General features: G+C 39.6%; 1 protein-coding gene across 6 annotated transcripts in view; it reads left to right on the forward strand.

The window, feature by feature from the left end:
- Positions 1 to 3,607: 3,607 nt before the first annotated feature.
- LOC124063366 (microphthalmia-associated transcription factor-like) overlaps positions 3,608 to 21,924 on the forward strand; it is a 28,670-nt gene continuing 10,353 nt past the window's right edge. The window contains exons 1-2 of one of the 6 annotated variants that reach the window (XM_046396963.1): positions 3,608 to 3,696; positions 14,737 to 14,977. In XM_046396963.1, coding sequence (XP_046252919.1) covers positions 3,671 to 3,696; positions 14,737 to 14,977 — 267 coding nt within the window. In that variant the 5' untranslated portion in view covers positions 3,608 to 3,670. Of the gene's footprint in view, positions 3,697 to 4,234; positions 4,794 to 9,801; positions 10,505 to 14,736; positions 14,978 to 21,924 lie in introns of those variants that run through there. The other 5 variants (XM_046396960.1, XM_046396961.1, XM_046396958.1 and 2 more) reach the window with 5 other exon arrangements.

Genomic DNA, 21,924 nt, shown 5'->3' on the forward strand with positions numbered 1-21,924 from the left:
CAGGTCTGTTTTCAGCATATTTAATGACCAACGCCTCACTGAAAGGACTTTGCAGCTTAACCTGCAGTCGACCTACATTGAAATGTGGGTCAAAATGAACACTCAGCGATATTTGCAGAAGAAAATTTGTTGTTCGGTAGCAGGAACAGATTCAGTCGACTGTCTCTTACAAACGCTGAGAAAATTCAAACACCAGTAGCCAGTTATTAACTTTATGTCTCTTTACACATCAGTTAGCGTGCTTGACATGTGCGATTCAAAAGGCGCAACGCTGCCAAACCTGATTATTGGTATGGGTTTCACATGTGATATTCATTTGTAATGAGGAGTGATGGAGCCCCTGAAATATTCATTACTGTCTTCACTGTTACTCAGCTGGTAGTTTTCCAGTGAAACACACACACACACACACTGTAGCCTTGTTAAAAGTTCCCCAAAACATTTAACAACATTTAATTCTAATAATAAATATTTAGACATCATAAAACATCGTCATTAGGACAAATCAAGGAAGTGTTTTGTGTACTCACAGCCTACAGTAAGCTGTGCAGCCCAGCAGCAGAGCGAAGGCTTCCCCACCCCCTTTTGCTCTTGGATTTCTGACATCAGACATGAATAAGTATCTCATTAAGATCCCCCCCACCACCCCCAAAACCATCTGTCCAGTCAGTCTCCTCATGAAGATTCTCTCATAAACAAAAGAGTGGGATTCCCTCGTTACCCTCGTTAGCCTCATTAGAAATTTAATTCTGTCACCAGTACATTAATATATGCAAGGAATTGGGCTGAATCTATTATTATTATTATTATTATTATTATTATTGTAATAACTGGCCTGTAAACTCTTACCAGATCCAGCAATATAAATATTTATTGAACATTTTACAGTATATACTTAAAGTTGGCTAGAATGTAAATTTAATACTTCAGATTGCTCTTTATTTCTGTGCACATTTTATTATAAATCTGCATCTGTGGGTTGTTGTAAACATCTTCATGATCCACAGTTGTAAAAGTACTCTGCAATCATTAGTCTTCCTTGTTTTGTACAATAAAAAAAATATATATCCAAATTTATATCCTAAGTACTGTAGGCGAGATGTGTATATGTATTTTTTATGCATAATTGTCAGTCAAATGACGCTTGCCAAATGCTTTACACAAATGCACTCACATCACGCATAAACAAGATGAGAAACTGCAAGAGATGAACAAAAACATAAACTACAAGTCACTTCCTCTGTGGTCTCAAACAGACATATTTTCAGCATGAGTGTTTTGTACCCAGATTCTAAAATTATTTTGAGCAATAAATGGAAACGTAATTTCATATACTTGACCAAAACAAAGACAGACATGCTGTGGCATGTGAGATTAAGAAGTTATATGTTTTGATGTAGCAACAAAGACGAGACCCTTCATCGAGCAGCAATGCTCGAAGGAACCATGTAACTGTGTCTGGTTTTGGAATGGATTCATAATGTAAGTGACATTTTTAAGAAGCATATAAGATTTTCTGGTTCAACATTCCTCGAACAATATCTGAAATTATCATAATTTCATTCTACATTTATTAATTAATTTTTTTTAATTATAAATCAAGGACAACTGAACTCACAGACCACATGTAATCTCACCAGGTTACAGGAAAAAAAAACACGCTCATAATTTCAGTGACTCACCCCTGTGTTCACTTCAAGTAGCGTGGACCAATTTACTTTCTAGTCGTGGTCGTGAATTTGTCACCTTTCGGGTCTGCTTCTGCAATCCGAAACTTAACAAATGTAATAGAAAACCTGCACACTTTTGGATCATATTTCAGGATCTTGTTTTGACTCCCGGAAGCTCTGTGGCAAACGGCTGCAAGTCTCACATGATTGGCTGACGGCTGTCACCCATGAAGAGCTGCGAGTGGAAACAAAAACAAAAGGTAAAGAGAGGACTGTCTGTTCACACCTGAGCTGAGATATTTCCCTGCTATTGTTGCCCTACATTTCAGTTCATGCTCTGTGTTTTTAACTGGCCGTGACTGCTCGTTAAACCTGCACCACACTGTGTAAACAATGATGTATTAGCCTTTGTAATTATGTCCACGTGTTATCTCATGGCGGCACATGGCCAGTATGCCGCCGGACATTTGCTGTCAGTCTTCAAAAGACTGCATTTGTGTGTTGCAGCCTTCGTGCGTATTGTTATGGCTGAATGTTGGATGATGGATTGGCTCCATGCACATGAGGAAATCGATCAGTTATCACATATATAACCTGTTGAATTTCTGGGGATTTTTCTCACTGGTTCCTGACTGTTCCAGGAACATGTTTGAATCAGTAGTGCAGCATTCAGTATTGTGTCTGTGGGGCAGGATTTTTTTACAAGCTGCCCAGGAAGGTCATACAGGTCAATAAAGCACTGAGACAATAATGCATTAACTTAACTTAACTACCTCAGTGCTCATGGGTGGAAAACCACTGGATCCTCGACCAAACCCAAGACAGCAGGTGGGGCTTTCGGTGTTATTCTTATGGATGGGTTGCTTACTCGATTGACAATATGGTTAGTTCGACCCAGCGTTAGACATGACAAGCATGTTTGAACTTAAAAAACACATGTATTGTTTGTCGTACAAAACAATTTGCCAAAGGCATCCAAAACTTCAGATGACTGTCTGTAACTAAGGTAAGCCTTAAAAGAGCCAGAGTGGATTTTGACAGGTCGTAGCCACCATTTTTTAATTTGAGGAAATAACCCAGCAGAAATATAGAAAATGATACTAACAGTGAAGCATGACAGCCCTGTGTGTGAGGTTTGAGATGTGGCCGTTTTCCAGCCACACTGAGTCCAGTTTTGCATTGCCGCTGACTCAGGGATCTTTGTGTGTATCCAAGTCCAATTCTGCTTGTTTGACTTTGTTTCACAGAATAACATATTGTTTCAAAATCAGGACGAAATGCTTGTGAGTTTCACCCAAACTGTAATTCAAAGACAGAATGATTTGAACAGAAGTATTAAATATTTGTACACTATATCCACTTGAGGAGTCACAAAGGGCATTGTAGTCTACATTGTAGTCTACACACTCTGGGGTGTCTCACTCAGCTGGAGGCACTGGGTAATCAGTGTTGCTAGTCACCTCTACAACAGCATCCAGAATAATATGTGTTGTGCAGTCTGTTGTGTATCAGGCTCAGTCCTCTTTGACTGCATGTGACACCTTGCAGGTCTTGCATCATCGTTGTGACTGTCAGCGAGTTTGATTTTCATATGACCCCAAGCTCTTGTGACCAAAAAAAAAAAAAAAAAGTCTTGTACAAATTCAGACTCTATTCTTACTTACATTTGAAGCTTTATTTTTAGTTTTGGAGTCTGTGCTTTCCAGCAGAAGCACATTTGCATGATGTTTGAATTGGTGAAAAGCAGACTTAAACCAGTTCAGCAGGATGAGGCGAATGCAAATATTGAACTTCAATTTACATTTTGTAATAGAAGCCCCCCCCCCTCCTCCGGTGGACCCACTGCACTCGCTTTTCTATCTTTATACTGCCCCCCAGTGGCGGATAGGAGTTCACTAAGGCGAGCAAACCGGTGAGCGGAGAGCAGTGTGGGTCCGATGGGGGAGACGAGCAGCACACTGAGCTCAGCCTGTGTGTGCGCACAATAAACGGAGGGAAACATGAGGGTCGACAGAGTCTCCACCAGGTTTGTCACTGCCTGACATGGCTGCAACACCTGCATGATTTCACAGTTTGCAGGTTGAACTGTTGAGATAATACGACGAGAAATGCAATTAAAAATAATAAGCGCTTCTCAGGTGTGATTTAGTGGTTTATTTATTTAGAAATGCAGGAGTGAGTCGAGCTGCTAGACGATTGATTAAGATCCTGAACAGAGATGCAACATATTGAAATGGAAATCTTTCGGGTTTTATGATTGAGCATACCGTCAGCAGGGGCTAATTCACACTTTAGCGTGTGGCTGGTTGTCACTTTACACAGTTTGATCTCATGAATATTAATGTTATGATAATTAACCATTCATTTGTCTTCTCATGCAACATCCATTCGTGCGTTCAAGAAAAGCTTCATAGTACAAGGTAATCAATTTTATCGCCACCTGTCTTAATTCAGATGGTACAGAATTTCTGCCTGATAAATGTATATATATATTTTTATATATGTTATTGTGGTACAGCCAGGTGTAAATAAAGTGAGGTCATCGTCTTTAGGTAAGGTAATTAAACAGTTTCGGATTCCAGGTCGCGCACCAGCTGGCTTTTTGAAACCAAAACTCAGTGTTTACATTTCATAAATTAACTGTAAATGCGCTTCACATTGTGTGGCAATTAGTGTTGTAGGAAATAAAACTTTATGACTCTTGAGTTTCACTGACAGCGCAAACAAGGCTGTGTAATCTCCTCCACCCGACCCCACCCCCGTGGATGCCGCAGCCAATGAAAAGCATGCTGACATTGACAGCCGAGGTGCATGTCGGTAGCTGTAGTTGATCGGCCGCCTGCAGCCCCTCGGCGGCGCTGTGCTCTCTGCCGTGGGGGGACTACAGAGCTCCGGGTCCTGGAGAGAAGCGGTTCGCGTTGACAGCGGTTGGTACTGAGCGAAGTACGGCGGCACAAATATCGTCCGTGTGCTTTTAATTAGGGGGATTTAACGTTTCCAGAAGTTGACATCTGCAAGCATGCAGTCCGAATCGGGAATAGTTCCCGACTTCGAGGTTGGAGAGGAGTTTCAAGAGGAGCCTAAAACGTATTACGAATTGAAGAGTCAACCCTTGAAAAACAGGTCAGTTGTGAAGCCGAGGACAGTTATTTCCCACGCTGCAGCGGTTTTGATGTTTAGGTGATAATTAGGCTGCAGGCTTTGCGACTGTTGTCCAGAGTCCCAGCATGTATGAGGCTTCTCCACTGATGGTAGCCCCGCTGGAGCTGGTCCAGGTGCCGAGCTCTGGAGTGGGATCCAACTTGCCTCTCATTCCTTATGGTTATCCTGCTGGCATGGAGTTACGCAACACTTGGGTGTTGTCTTGTCAACATCAACTTCAAATATTAGCTCGTAGAGAGGAGCACGCAGGTCAGTCTGATGTGATGCTGCTCACTTGTGTTGATGCTTGACGTGCTGCTAAAGCTGATGGGTGTGTTTGTTTTCTTTATATGGTCTACCAAAAAATGAAATAAAATAAAAATATGGCCTGGACTTTATTTTATGAATATTCCAGTGTGGCAAAGTGTGTGGACTAATGCTGCAATCCACATGACGTGTGATAATATTGTCTAACTGTTTTATTTAAGTGGCCAAATAACCTAAAAATCCATCTGCAGTGGAAAGAGGCTTCTTGTAGTGGAGGTTTTCTGAAATACGCTTTAATAAGTTTACAGCTCTCAAACAAGATGGTTGGAGTGTGGTGTAGAAATGCTTTTGATCAAACTGTCCGTGTTTTACGTTAAGACTTGACAAATTGTGCACACAGTTGTCGGGGGAAGGTGCTCTAAACAAACTGTGCTCAGAGAGTAAATAAACACAAACAGAAATACTGACAGTTCCTATGGTGCCTCGGGACACAAACACAAACACTTTGCAGATGTGACTTGTCAGAAAGCTATTTCTAGCTTCAGCACATCGAGGCCTCTCCAAAACACTCAACCCTGAGTTTAGTCAAGTGTGTGTGGTCTGGTTAGACCTTCCACCCCTTTTCTGAAAATACTGCACAGTAAGTCTGTTTGTAGATGATGTCATATTCAGATGCTGTTGGAGCAGTCAAATGAGTGATAAATCTATCTGTCCAATGAGTCTGTTACGGGAGCAGCTTGACATTGACTTGGGAAGTATGCATATTTTGTTTGTCTTGCCAAGAGTTGGATGAGAAGGTTGATACCAGTCTCATATCTGCGTGTTAAATATCAAGCTGGAGCCACGAGGTAGCTTAGCATAGCATAAAGTCTGGAAATGGAGAGAACAGCAGCTCTAGCTCTGTCCAAAGTCAACAAAATATTCTTTCCAGCAGCACACAGACTGCCTTAAAAAACCACAATTTGTCATTTTAGAGACTCCATTTTAGAACAAAATAAACAAACAAGATACAATGGGTTAGTTCAAAGCTTTAGAGGATTGTTTCACGGTTGAGCAGGGCCAGTTTCCGAACTTTTCTAGTCCTAATGCTAAGCTAAGCTAACCAGCTGCTGACTGTAGCTTCATATTTAACTGACAAGACGTGTGAGAGGTATCAATCTTCTCAGCTAACTTTTCTCAGTGAGAAAATGAATGAAAGTATTTCCCAAAGATGTTGAACTGAGAGTATGAACTGGCACACTGCTGTCCAGCTTTAATAATCTCAAAACTCAATGCACGTGTTTTAAATTGAGTTACCGAACATGTGCTAAATACAGATAGGTAACAGAATATTTTGGTTTCAATCAAGGAGTCATTGACTGACAAAATATAACCGCTTTTATTTTTGGTTTTGGTGCTTCCTTTTTGAATGCATGAGCAAACACTTTTGAGCTGTGATACCACAAGGATGTTTAGAAGCTCATCACTTTGCCTCTGTGATGGCGATGACGGCCGCGATGACGACAATACATCTATTAACACAAAGTCGTCTATCTGTATTTTGTGTCCTCAAGATGGTGTGATGTTGTTTAGTGGTAGTAATACATAGCTTCATTGTCAGATCGACACATGCAGAGGACAGTAGACCACTGTGTTTAGACAGAGCTCTTCTTGCAGACGTTTGGTAGATTCCAGTTATGTTTTTTCCCCTCCGGCTCTTGACATTTTGTTTCAGATTTGCGGTTTATCTGCTCTTCTCTAAATTCAACCAAAAAGTTCAGGGAGAATAAAAACAAAACTGTCATCTTGTGCAGCCTTAACCTTTAACCCAGTTCTGCATTTTTTAAACTAATTTCTTCATTAGTGAAATGTCATTAGACCGTTACACATGCATGAGCTGAATCTGTGCTGTGTTGTGTGGTTGCTTGGAGAGCAGTAGTCAGTCTCAGTATGAGTGAAGCCCCAGTGTTGGCTTTTAAGAATCACAGGTTATTTCATTTCATGTTATTTCCTCTGGAATATGTGAAGTTGTCTGAACGCTTGTTTCGATTGCATGTATCCCACTTCCTCTTCCCATCACATGAGGATGACCCAACACAATAATAGTCACGCTGACTGAGTTGTGAGACACTGTTGCGCAAAATGGATAAAATTAGTCTGATTGATTATTGAATTGTGTGATGTCTTGTCATGGCTAACCCCTGCTGTTTAAAACCTGAAGTGTCATTTTTTTTAGCTTTTGCAGATGTATTATTTATTTATATATATATATATTCTCTTTCCCCTCTCCGTATCTGCTTGACAGAGCGCTCTGACGGCTGCAGACGACGTGCCAGACTTTCTGTGCCTAATATAGATGTGAGACAGGCGGTGAAACTAGTCTTCTATGCAGTGTAAATAAGCAGTTTAAATTTAGCAGTGGATGTGTTGTATCTGAAACTGAGAGTCGGGGGATCTTTTTTTGCGAGTGTACTTGGCAAATCACCTACAAATGTTTATGCAAGAGTCAGCTTGAGACGGAAAGTCTCAGTTATGCTTTCCAATGTTTAGATTTTGACAAAATGTTCATATAAATTCATATCTCAGGTATCAAATTGTTTGTGGACCAGCAACAGAATGAGGCTTTTCACTTGCTTTTTACTTACTGCTGAATGTGAACTTTCTTTTTTTTTTCATTTCATAAGCCCAAATTTTCAAGGGTAATGCTGTGTAATGCTTTCTAAACATAAAGATCTATGAAAGAGCTTTGCCTAAAAATATTCAATATGACATTAACACTACCAGCCAGCGAGTATTTGATCACAGACAAAGCAGACAAAACAAGACAGGATGAGATCATATATTTGTTGACAGTTTCAATATTTGACAGTTTGCTGCAGGTACAATCAGTCAGTAGAGAGCACTGAGGTTCAATACGTTCTGATACATTTAGTACTGGGTGTTTCACATCTCAGAAGAAAGGCGACGTAATCTGGACAGAAAGCTGAGTCAGAGGTTGAGGGTCATCAAAGTTGGTGCTGGGAACAGCTTGTTCCCCCAGGGAGTCCCAGACGGAGATGCCGGAGAGGCCGAAGAGTTTCATCCTATGATCTAAGACTGACCCGAAAGCTAAGTGACACAGACAGGTGTTGAGTCTGGAGTAAAAGACGAACAGACGACGACTTGCTCTGCAGTTTTGATCGATTTGCTGCCTTTGGACCTCTTATGTGGCTTTTTGAAGCACATATGTGTAGTTAACGTTTCTACATTGGAAAATCCTTTTTAAAACTTGAATTTTCTTTATGTTGCTTCATGAGTATTATATACTGTATATAATAATAGTAATATGTGATCTTTTTCAGCCTCTGCTGGTGACCAACAGGGACTGCAGCACTGAATACACATCCTCTTATCTTAGTGTAGTCTGCTATTGACTAGTGGTGTTGAGATATGGACAAAAGTCTGGGGCAGATCCCAACCTTTGAAAAACAGGTTACCGCAACTGAATTCAAAGAGCTTGTTGTCCCAATATTTTTGTCCATATAGTGTATGCTGGTATTGATGACAACCATGATATTAAAAAATGAAGTATTGTTATTGTGTTAATAATACACATATGGTAACACTGCAATTAATCCAGTGCAGATATTAGGCCTTGTGGATCTTTTGTTCATCAGTTCATCTGTTTACTTTTTCATGATTCATCTTGTGAAGCTTTTTGTGCGCTCTGTTGTCCTCCCTGGTGTTATTGTGTTATTGATGTGCCAAAAGGAACACACAATAAGCCAAGTTAAAGATGAACTTGACAGATGAGAAGAAAGACTTAATTTTCAGTAACTGCAAAAACATGCTGCAATTAATTTTCTGTCGGTTATCTAACTGGCTAATCGACTAATCGTCTTGGCTGTAGATTCAAAGGTTTAATGTGGGTTTGTCCTGTCAGCTGCAGAATGTTTTATATTTTGACCAGTGGTATTGTATCATGGTATGATTGGTTTTGTTTTGTGATGCTTAGGTGTTTTTTAGCTCCTGTCTTGAGAAGTTTATTTGCTTCAACCATTTGCTTAATAGCAGTTGTTTTTTTAAATTATTTTCTTATGTTTGTCTCTGCCTCTCTCTTTCTGACCTCTTTTATTTGAAAAACAATCGGTTTACACTGCATCCTCTGGGTGCAAAGCCAACGTAAGTGATGGTCCAGACTTACACTTGCAGCATACAGATGCTTCCTCTTATTTGCTCCCTAATAACCGTCTCCTGGAGATAATGTCAGCTGTCAGTCAATGCGCTGTCATATCGGGTTGTTATCACTGAGCTGAGAGGTTGTGTACTGTTTCAGGAGGGCCTGATCTGCTCTGTGAATGACGCAACGGCAGTCAGACTGACAAAAGGAGACGGCATCTTTGCAAGCAGCTTGTTGGTGTTTCATGTGCTGCAGTTTCTTGGCTGCCATCTGACATGAGGTCTCACTGCGCTCCCTTTTTAGCTCTGTGATGTGCATAAGTCATTGCGCATCCACACTTTCTTTCCCATTAAGTAATTACAGACTCACATGTCAGAGAAAGTGCACTAAGCTAAGAGATGAAAGAGCGGACCCTGGTGGCGGGATGGTTGTTTACTTACATGAGGTGTCATGGATGTCAGTGGTGTTTCTTGAGTATAATTCGTTTTATGATTGAGGCATTTACAATAAATTTTATGGTATGGACCAACAGCGCTGTGCTCACGGTGTGTTTAAGTTGGTATCTTTATATTCACTGTATATCAGTGTGTATTACTCTAAACCTGAGCAGTAAGTGTTATGTATGCTACAGTCAGATTAAAAAACACGTTTGAGTGTATTCAGTCTGATTTGAAAAGATTTGATCTGCCTGAAGATTTTCTCCTTACGCCCTGAGATGTCCTCCTTATAGATAACTTTCACCTTCATCAGATGAGTGTTCAGACAGGCTTCTGCCATCCAGCGTCTGCACAGAGACACTCAAACATCCAAGTGAAGTAACAGAAAAACTTTTTTGCATGGCGCTTAACTTTAAGCTAAATACACCATTTAAAAGCCAACCTTATTATCTGAAAAATGCATTGTCGCAAAGATGAAAGCAGGGCTGTTACTTTGTTGGTTTTCTCAACCAACTGAACAGTGGCGACGCACGTCTCAGAGTGAAACCTTATCTGTGTGGTTTTAAAGCAGCATGTCGATGGACGTTTGTACGTTTCCAGTGGGTGCTCGCCCTCTCCTCTGCTCTGCTGCTCCACTGGACGGGGTTGGTCCTCTGTCTTGGACTCTGTGTGGCGATTGGAGATTCCAGGCCAGGCCCTGGAGCCTCCCCCCTGTGACACACTTTCAGCGCTGAACCGCCAGCATGACTTTCATTGCTCTCCAAGGGCGGGTGGTGCACCTTCAGGAAAAAACAAACAAACATGGAGGCCTTAGGAGTGCAAGTGTACCGACCCTGCTCATTTGACTGTCTGTGAGTATTGCGCCTCAGCATCTGTGATATTGCTGGCATGTGTTAAGGCATGATTTTGAAATGCGTTGGCGTGTGTACAACACTATATGTACACATGAAGGACAATGTGTGTACTTCACACTATGTGGGAAGTAAATACAACCAGAGCAGAGTTCTCCTTGTCCAGTGTGTTTCCTGTTAAGTCAGTTTGGCTGGTTCTGAGTGATAATAAAACTTAATAATTACTTGTTTGTGCAACTGGTTATTGATTTGTTATTAGTAAATGAGTTTGAGGATGCTTGTTTATAGCTTGTTTATATCATTGTTGTCCATTAGACAGGGCTGCTCGCTCCCGTCAGTAACCAGCAGTAGTATTAGTGTGTCTGCTCTGCAGATAATTTTCTTTTAACAGATTATTGTTATTGTTATTATTGCTTACCTTCTCATCTGTCTGGATGCCAAGCAGCTTCATTTCTTTGTTTGATTGCTGTCTATCTCATTAAGACCTCAAAGTCTCAAAGACTCAGCTCTGACTGTTGGAGTAATATGATGGAGTTGCGTAGTGAGCAGAATCAGAGAAATCATGAGTTGGGTGGGTTGGGCTCTTCAACACTGTGCAGCCATTGTTTGGGGTTTTTTGTTTTTTGTTTTTTTTTTAGATACGCACAAACATGAGAGGAGGTGTGCAAACACACACACACACATACACACACAAAACTGAAAAAGTTAAAAAGGACAAAAGACCTTTTTATGTGTTTCAGTGGTCTGTTTGGCAAAAAGCCACCAAACAGTCAAAGGAAAAAATCAAGAGAGAGGTGGAGCTTTGCTTTGTGGCTTCTGGTCATTCATGCACACACTCTCAGACAAGTCAGTCTAATAACCAAGAATGTATTATAAAAAATAATGAGCAGCTTCAACTCTGAATTTCAGATTTCAACTGTAAGCATTCTCCTATATTTGATAAAATTAGTTTCCTGTAATTATTCAAGGGGAGCTAAACTCTCACTGCAGATCTTTTTGGAACACATATTTTAAAGTGATGCGGCACAGCCTGATCTAAACATCAACGTGGCTCATGCTGTTGAAGGTGATTTTGAAACAGTGTTGTCATTACATATGTTGTCCACCAGAGAGCGCTAACAAGTTCATCACTGTAAAACGTCCCAGTCAGTACATACCTTTGTCTCAGTTCTTTAGAAAAAAATTTAAGGCAGTCTTATTTAAAAAGCTTGTCTGTGCGAGGTGTTAAAAAACAAAGATAAAGACAATATCTGCCTCTGTATTGTTAGAAGATTTTTTTTGTTTTTACTTTCAAATAAATTTCCTCCAAAATACATTTTTAGCCATACTGCTGACTTAAATCTTAATAACTTTGATGATCCTCTGTCTTTTTAGTAAGACCACTAGCAAATAGCCTCCAATTTTATGATATTTACTGCTAATTAGCAAATGTTAGCATGCTAACATGACAAACTAAAGTGGTGAACATGATAAACATCCTGACTGCTGAATAAGCATGTTAGCATGGCTGTAGACTCTTGCTTTCCCCTTACTGTTAGTTATGCGGTAATTTCTTCTAAAAATGTCCCCAAATTACATTTTTAGTCTAGTCTAGTTTTCACTGTTGGCATGGCTTTACAAAGCATTTGGGCAACTTTTGTATTTCTGATAAAGCGTTATTCAATATATGCTTTTACATTTGTCAGTCAGTATGAGTATTTGCCTTTAAATAAAAAAACAAAACAAAAACAAGTACCTGCTGGGCTAATGTCAACATTTCTGCCATCTGAGGCCTCACAACAGGGTAATGTGCAAGCTTTACAATTTCGAATGGATATGGAAGCTGATTGTATCCTGATTGTGCCTGAAAGCATTTCTACACCATCAAGTTGTTGTTGTTGCGTTGGAGGTGACGTTTGTTTTATTGTTTTATTTTATTTTCTCGGTCATACTGCCTGTAAAGATTGTGAAGAATTTTAATCAGAGGAGTAATTGCAGACAGTTGTGTGTTTGTTTGTTGTTTAAACTTGAGGAGAGGCAGATGTTCCTGTGCGGAGACATTTCACACTGAAGTCTGACTTTTTAGGAAGAGTCAAATTAAATAAAACATGAATACTGGAAGTGAAAATAACACATTTGTCGCTTTCAGAGGACCTAAAAGAAGTGATTTATGCTTTTCTAAAAGCCTTGTTTGAATGGAATACCAATTTGCGTGACACAGTGTGAAAGAGTGTGGAAGAAACAAGGATGCTGCGATAAAAGTAAACATCCTCCTGAAGTACAAACAGAGAACAGATGGACACATACAGACTGTGGATGTTGTTAGCGAAGATAGAACGACGATCAGGCTGGCTGATTATCAGTTCAGATAGTATTTCTCCTATTATCAGTATCTGCAGGATTTCTGTGCAATTGCAGATAAAATAAATAGATTTACAAATAATTGTTTATCTTTTCTATTCAGAATCTGAATTGGCAAAGTAACAAGTAAATAAATGTAGTGGAGTCAAAGAGTATAAATAAGCCTCCAAAATAGTAGTGTAATGGTGGAATGGAAGTATAAAGTTGCACAAAATACTAGTTGAATAAATAGTTAATATCCAGTACAGTGTTTGTGTGTGTTTGTGTGTGTGTTTTGATCTGTTTGTTTGATTTTGTTATTAGACTGAAGAGCATCATCTGTTCAGATATTTTTATGGTTTGTATTTTTACATTTTATATGTTTAAACATATTCACTTTTAATATTTATAACAGGAAACAAAAAGGAAAAGGAAATGAAACAACTGTTGTCTTGAAATTCAAAGCAGATTAAAGAAAGAAGAAAAAAATCAAAGGTTTCAGCTCTGGCAGTGGAAATGAAAAAAAAAAGCTGTTAAATAATTAGATCCAGTGACTTTTGTTTGAAACTTACAGGATGAAAAGGAACACAATCGGCCAAAGCCCAAAGTCACATAGACAAGGGAATTATGCATACGAACACTAAACCTGATTCTATGTGTTGGGTGAAGTACAAAGGAACTTCGTGAAAAAGAAAAGTAGCTGTCAGATTGAGAGACTGCAGTAGTGCTGCAGTACTTTCAGACAACAGGCTGCACTCTTTGTTCTGTAATTCAGTCATCCAATCTACGTGCTACCTGATGTATCAGTTCATCTGCATCTGCAGTGTCTTCAGAAATGAATTACTGCCTGTTAATCTTAAGAAATCAAAACGCTGGCTGTTTTCTTTTTGACTGTCTGTAATGGTCATGAAAAGCTGTTTTACTTTGTATCACAGTGTATTTTTCCTCTTGCTCAGGGTTCAGTGGGTGTGATATCAGACAATGAGATTATATGCAGTGCTGGGGGAGTGTGTGTGCTGGCACAGCTGGATTGGCCAGACGTTTTACTGAGTTTTGTCAGAAGGATCACTCACTCGTTGAAGGCTTCATACCGACAACTTCTGCTTCAGCAGAGTCTCTCTATTTTAGGACTGCGGGAGTCTGTCTGGGGAGCAGCCATCTAAATTTAAGAGTGTGGGGGGGGCTGATGCAACCTTTTATGAAAACTGTTCCTCTTTCTGCTGTGTTTAATTCTCTCTTATGTAAAAAAGCTTTGTGGCTGCAGCTGAAAGCTTTTTGCTGTCTAAAATCATCACAATCAGACTGTTCAGTTTTGTGAAACTTGTATTTCAGCTAATGCCTAAACACTGATGTTGTTTGTTGGATGGATCCTTTAAGAAATAATAATAACAATAATAATAATAATAATAAACTAATGGCAGAGAAGTAGTACTGCCATTAACAGTTAGACAGTTTTAGTCGCCAGATGTTTCCTGAATCAATCTATAAAATCTCCAAAAATTATGAAAATACACATTACTGTTTCCTACAGGCCAAAATTGAACCAGCATTTCATTAATGATCATAAATGTCAAAGAAAAGCCAAAAATCTTACTGTTTGAGAAGCTGGAGATGTTTGAGATTTTTGCTTAAAAAATAAACAAATTATCTTGTGACCGACTAATCAATTAATTGTTTCATCTGCACATTATGTTGCCTTTTTATTCCTTCTCCCTTCCCTTCACTTCCTGTTAATCTTTCTCCTCTCTTGTCTCTTTTGCTTGGCCTCCTCTTCCTCGTCTGACCTCTTTCTACCCTCTCTCTCTTATCACTCTCTTGTCTTTTTGCCTCTTTTCACCTTTGCTTTCCCTTCCTCTCTTCGCATCCCCGCTGTCTCTGCTCACTCATCTGACACCCCCTTCCCGTCCTGGCAGCAGCCCGTCGGACCAGCGCGGCTCCTCCAAGCCCCCGCTGAGCTCCTCGGCCATGACATCACGCATCCTGCTGCGACAACAGCTGATGCGGGAGCAGCTTCAGGAGCAGGAGCGGCGGGAGCAGCAGAGACAACAGGCCTCCCAGTACCCACAAACCACTGTGGCCCAGACCCCCGCCATCAACGTCAGTGCCCCGCCCACTTTACCACCTGCCGCCCAGGTGCCAATGGAGGTGCTCAAGGTAAGCATCAGTGGTCGTAGTTTGTGGTGGCTGGGAGGAAGAAGAAGAAGAAGGAATATGGCAGCATGAATGATTAGTCAAAGTTATTACAGTGTGAGTGTAAAGTTTCCACCTCTGGAATTAGAAGTCGCATGTGTCATTGTTGCAGTCTGAACAGCCCCGGCCGCTCTGTATTTATAGAATTTTATCGACTCGTGTGTGTGTGTGGACAGTCAGGCAATCGTGGATTTACTATGTCTGTGTGTAAAAAAACACAGGAGTGAGTGAAGTGTGTAAAAATGCGTATATGGGGATTATCTTCCCTGAGAGAATTCCTCTTTAATGCATGCTGTGCTTCCAGCCATTTGGATTTAGCCATCTTTAATCCTATTTGCTCAGCTAGATTCACATCTTTTCATAGCTTTGATTCCCTGGCAGTTCGAGGGACAGGAGACTGTTACGATTTTTTGTACGAGTAGAGACCGTTGTGCTTGAGGGTGCATTTTAACAAGGCGCTTTGGTAAGTTTTTATGTTTGTCTTGCGCTTATGTTTACGTAAAAGAGTCAGTAATCTTTACGAAAGATCGATAGAAATGTGTTGGGCTGTGTTGTCTGGCAGTGAACATGTGTATCTGTTATTCAGAGTTTGTGTTGTTGCTGTTTTGTGGTCACATTTGTTCTTTTTTGAAGTAAAAAAAATCATTTATATCACTTATTAATGGAATAAAAAACTTGGCGTGTGTTTGTGATTGAAAAAGATTTTTGAAGAATATTTTTTGCGATATTCCCGACAAAACCTGATTTGCTTCAATCTCAGCTTCAGGTTTTCTTTGTACTTTCTTGGGTTTGGGAGTTTCATTTAGCTGTAAGATTGTTTTCCCTGGTGATTTGATTATGGTTATTTATGTTACGACTTATTATTGTAAAGGACAGGCTTACATGCAGCGGTCAACTTGAAGCAGATGTGTTACTGACCAGTAGGCTACAACCAAAAGAGTTCTTGTTGGTTGGCTTAGGGGAACTGGAAAAGAACCAACACATACTGGTGGGTGTTTGAATGGTATAACAAAGTGTAGGTCAGGTCGAAGTGCAGTCTGATGTGTTGATCAGTAATGGGTACCCCTTGACCTTACATCTTTTGCTTAAGTCAGGTGCTACAGTTGTCAAGAGGCCATCTGTGTTGTATGTCGTACATAAGTAAGAAGAAACGACCTTTTGTTTTCTCTTGATAATAGGCTGATTATCCTGTTACTTGGAGATAATGAAATAGTTTGTGACCTTGAGATATGACAAAAATAACTGATTGAGAAGACCTTAAAGAATTAACCTTTGTACAAATATGTAATTGTATTTGTGCATTTGACTTTGCAAGATTTTAAAATCTATAAATTTAAATGACTTTGGTGACATATAAAATCTGACTTTTATAAATAGCTTCTAGTGGCTTAATGATGACGTCTCCGGGGCATCATATTAAAAAAATGTTATTGCAATAAAACACTGCATTTACGAAGACACCTCAGCTGAGTGTGTACTGTAGCTTGTACACTTTTTTTTAGAAGCAAAAGTTTTTTCTCATTTACAAATGGTATTGTATAAGGTACTGGTATAATGTGAGCTACTGAGTAATCTTTGTTTAACTAAATCCATCAACAACATATTTAGGGATTTCATGGTTACTTGCTCAGCCACACTTTCATCACTCTGGATGTGTGTGGCATGGGCCAACAGCGAAGGGACAAATACAGTATATCCATTGAAAACATTGCCCTCTTCATACAGCATAAACATTACTTACTCTCCATAATCTGCAGCTCTTTGAGAGATTTAGGACGCCCCCACCCCGAACTTTCGCCCTGTATACAATACATCAAGTTAGAGTAATTTTTCTGCTTTGGCGAGAGCTTACAGACATTCTTCATTGACTGAAGTCCTCAAATGAAAAGGCCTCTCCAGCTTGGCGCTGTTGAGCTGGGTTAACCTGCTCCCCTGTCTGTGGGTAGATTAGCAGAGTCCACACAAAGCTCACGGGTACCAGGCAGAGCTGCAGGACCTCAAAAAGTGCAAACATTAAGCTCAGATGAGTTTATCTAAAGACTGATTGGACCCTTAATTAACCAAGTGACCTCTGACCTTCTGGAGAATAAGTAAGGGATCAGTTTAGGGATCAAGACAAAGGCGAGCACAGCCTTACCACACACCGAACGCTAATTCAGTGAAGAATGCTCGTAATTAGCCCCCACTGCTTTCATTCCACGGCATATTTAAGAGAAAAAACACTGCTTTGAAATTTATGTAGGATAACTTCCTAAAAGGGTTAAAAAATTATTTCTAGACATTTTTTCCCCAAAGGATTTATGGTGCCGTGAACAGAACAAAGTACTCTTCAGCCCTCCACAAAATGTACAATTCTTTTGGATTATACAATTCACGTAGCTCGTGACTGATCAGAAAGAATACAAAGATGCCACTCGGATGTCTCGTTTTAGATTATTGGTTGATCGACTCAGGATATTTGATAGAGCTACACTTTTTATAATCTTTAATCTACAAAAAAATGTAATCATTCCGTATAGTTACACAGTATAACTTTAGGTGCATTGATGTCTACCAAGAGCAGTAATGCTTAATAAATTTGATCAAGAAAATCTATTATAACTTCTCTAATTACAAGGATTAAAGCAAAGAAAAATTGCGAGTCTGAAAAGTTTTCCAGGAGGGAAATGAGTGCAAAGTGTTGAATTAAATATTATTTGAATTTATTTGCTCTATGCTTGAAATCAGTCAGGGTGCCTGAGAACTTTAAGCCCTGTGGTTAACACAGCTTCACATTAAGGAGTGTATAAATTAGCAAGACACACAGTCACACCTTTTTTCCTAGCTTTTATGCTAATTTTAACACAACATGTATCATTTAAGTACACATGATTTGTATTTTGTAGGTAATTTGCCAAGCTTTTGCATAATGGCATGACAATACATCAGAGGTGGAGAAGACCACAGGTTGCTCTTGATGTAGCTGCTCACATTAGCATCACAGTTGTTGTCTACAAGTTCCACAGAGCACGTTAGCAGCTTAACTGTGAGACAAAGTGGCCTATTCTTCTTGTTTGCCCAGCAAAGGGGGGGCATTCTTGTTAATGTATCCTGGAAGGACCGTCATGGAATGCCAAAAGCATGCAAAAAAACAAAACAAAAAAAAAACAAACCAGTGTCCTTTCTCAGTACAGCAGGATGCTTTGTGCTTGCAAGTCTGCATGCAAGTGTTTCTGATTCTTTGGGGGTTATGGGGTTATGTTGCTGATACCCTCTGGGCTGTTGATGGCTAAAAACGAGCTGATAAACAACAAGCTTCCTTGTTTGCTGTGGTTGCAGATGCTGGCAGTTAGCAGTGGATGCCACATTTTCAAACTGTGTTTTTTGGAAAGAGTACATTAAGTGAAGCTGGGCAAAGTAAATTTCAAGTCCTGTTGGTGCTTCAGATCTCTCTGCTCTGTTAGCCTTTATGAAGGCTGACAAACTGAATGTTCAGTGTGTCACAGTTTATCTCACACGCTTATAGATGCTTATGTGTGGACACCGAGTCTACACCCCTCCTCCTTTCTCAGTGACCCGGGTCTTTCAAAACAGATACTTTTTCACCCTCAGACAAATTGATCTTAACAAAAGATATAGTATGTATTGACAAGGCCAAGATGTTCCGCCCTGAGGTCTGTGGCCCCCAGGGGGCTTCAATGAGATCATCTAATTATGTGTGATCATTTAGGATGCCCCTGAAGGCAAAAACAAGCTCGAAAAAGTACCGATACTCATTTTAATGTAAAGAAGTCAAAGCAAGATCTTTGAGGGCTACAATTAACTTTGTCAGGGAGACCAATTTGATAATGATTATTTATACGTTCCAAAGTGACTGATCTGCTGTTTTATGCCAGACAACACTGAATGATTTGTTTGACGAACAGTCCAGAACCCAAAGATATTCAGTTAACTATCATGTGAGACAAAGAAAATACTCACATCTGAGAAGCTGAAGCCAGCAAAGAAAAATATTAAAATGATTCATCAATTTAGGGCTGTACACCAACACCAAGTGATCTGCTTATTAGTTCCTTGATAAATCAATTAATGTTTCACTCTGCAAAATCTCTCTCAGTTTTCGTCACATAAAAGGGAAAAAAAGAGCAAATTCTCACAATTTATGATGTAGAACCACAGCATGATTGGCACTGAAAAAATACTTAAACAATCGTCTGATTATCACTAGAGTTGCTTATTATATTTTTGTCTGCTGATTGTCTAATTATTTTAGCTCTAAACATAATATCTACAGTGAGGAAACCATACAGACTGTTGTATTTACTGTAATGCCAGGTTTATGTAGTCATACGTGGATGTTTTTTTTTTGATTGGGGCACCTCTTTACGTTGTTCTTTCGTGTAATACCCTTAATGACCTCCTTGTTTCTATTCTTAGACTGAGAGACAGTCGTCTGGTGCTCCTACAGTAACTCTTTGTACAGTGTCTTCGTGTCTAATTTTACACAATAACAGCTGTCAGTTCTGTGGATGTGTCACTTTACAAGAGAAGGACAGAGAGTGAGAGACTTAGTCAGTGGGTCTTTGTGTCTGCGTGGACAACATAAATCCTACTGCACATGTATGCACACAGCAGTTGTTTCCAAGCTTGTGATAAGAACACACGAATCGTGTCGGGAACCACTGGCACACAGTCAGCGTGCAGAACCACAAATGAATTAAATTAGGAGTAGAAATACTTCACAGTATTAGCCTTTTGTTATCCAGAAGTTTATCCAGTACCTGAAGATAAGATATATGCACAGTTCATACTTTCAGAGCCAACAGAATCCACAAACAGGGAAAAAATGAGCCAAGGAGTCAGAATTTGCAAGGAGACCCGTGTCATCAAACATTTGATATTAAAACAGTCTTAAATTTCAGTTCAGAAAATATAAGCTAAAGATTGTTTCACTAAATTATAATTCTTATTGTTTAGTGAAACAACCTTTAGCTTAGTTTTTCTGCATTGCTTAGCGTGGAAACTATTGGTAGATTGAGAGAAAATTAAATTGAAGTCATTTCACGATTAAATTATTAAATCGTGGCTGTTTGCTGCTGTTCCTCGTCTTGTCCGTGATCATACAAAACAAGTGAACATGGTCAATGTGAGCTTGGGCAAATTGTGCTTTTTTTTCTCCACATTTTATGGATTGATGAATTACGTCAAAAAAAAACCCAAAATCAACAGATTAATGTAAAAAATCAACAGATTGAAAGCAGAGCGCGATAAACACACATTCAGTGTCGGCTTTTTTGCTGGAGTCGACCCAACCTGAGTCACAGTTTAGCTGATTGTTAATTCATTTTCACAGTTTGTTTACCAGCCATTTACAATGTAAGTGAGAATAACTGGATTTTTCAGCACCAATTACTATGGCCCATAATACATGAAGCATATAATACTAAAGTAATACACAGAAGAGCTCATTTATTGTTGTTGATATGATAACAGTGGAAATGATCCTCAAGATGTTATCAGTTAATGTCAGTAATGATATTAAGCTGCGGTTAAACACCATAAAGACTAAAGGATTCAATTAGTGACCAACGCTAATGAATCTCTGTTGCACTTTAGCCCAAAGCATGTAATGGCTCTTCTTAATAATGATAGGCTGTAAATGTGTCCTCCTCACCACTGTCCGTTATATAAGCACTTAATGACGATTTACAGCTCCAGGTGATCTCAGTCACACCTGCGGGGGATGTATGTTAATGTGCCTGTCACATGAGTAGCCCCTCCAGAACAGTGATTCAGTATCTGAGGAAGGAGAAGAGAGACTGTGAAAGAGTTGTGGGAAAAATGACATTCATGTCACGGAAAGATGATCATGGAACGTGATGTGACCTGACCGATTTTAATATTTAAAATAACAGGAGTACAAGCAAAGAGTTGGCAGGTGGGACAAGCAGGGATGCAAGAGATTAATTCTTTTCAGCCGTTATCAATTACTTATAATTACCTGCTTCTCATGGCCAATAGAACAAGATAATTTCACATTTTTGTATCTTAAAAAGAAGTTAGCCTGCAGTTTATACACACCTGAGAATGTGACAGGGTAAGATGAAGTGAGCAAAGATGGATCATTTAATATTCCAAAGCTATAATGTGTCAAAGATCTTTTTTTTTCTACTATAACTTGCAGTTGTGTTGTGTTGTTTTCCTCTGAAATGGTACAAAACACAAGTGATGATAACATACAGGCTTATATGTGTCTTTGCATCCCGAGTCACATGTGATAAACTAGCACACAGTTTCACTCTCCTAAAAATACAGAGTATGATGACAAGCTGCATGATTACAAACATGTACCTGTGAACTGGCAGGTTATGATCACTGCTCAGTTCATTTTTTTTCTTTTCCTTCAGCTCCATGTATTGTATATTACCAGCAGGTTGCTGTTGGGAGCCTTTTTACTTTTTTATGTATTAGTTCAGTAACAATACTCTACTGCCGAGTGCAGTCTGAAGGAGTTTTCACAGAAATGTCGGAGGTGGCTGAGAGTTCGTCCGGAGCCTCTGACCTCCTCAACGCTGTTAATGAACCCAAATCCCCTGAGCTTAAGTAGAACAAATACATTAGTTTAAAACTGAAGTAGCTGAGAGTGTAAGTCATCAATTTTGAGACACTTTAGACCTGTTTAGATTAAAATTAGATTAAAAATGTCCTTTAGAGACATGACAAGACCCAAACTGCATACAAACAACACAGCCATCTTTGTGCTGTGTTGAATTAGCATCCACAGGGTTAAAAAAGTGGATGCAGCAGAGTGGTAGCCCCGGGCAAGTTTCAGTTAAAGCGGCGGCCTTGCAAGACAAAGGAACTAACTGTTAGCACCACATCCTGACATCAAGTGATACACCATAAAGGAATAAATTGAGATTTTACATAAA

This window comes from Scatophagus argus, chromosome 8 (genome assembly GCF_020382885.2).
Source record: "Scatophagus argus isolate fScaArg1 chromosome 8, fScaArg1.pri, whole genome shotgun sequence".
NCBI classification, from domain to species: domain Eukaryota; kingdom Metazoa; phylum Chordata; class Actinopteri; family Scatophagidae; genus Scatophagus; species Scatophagus argus.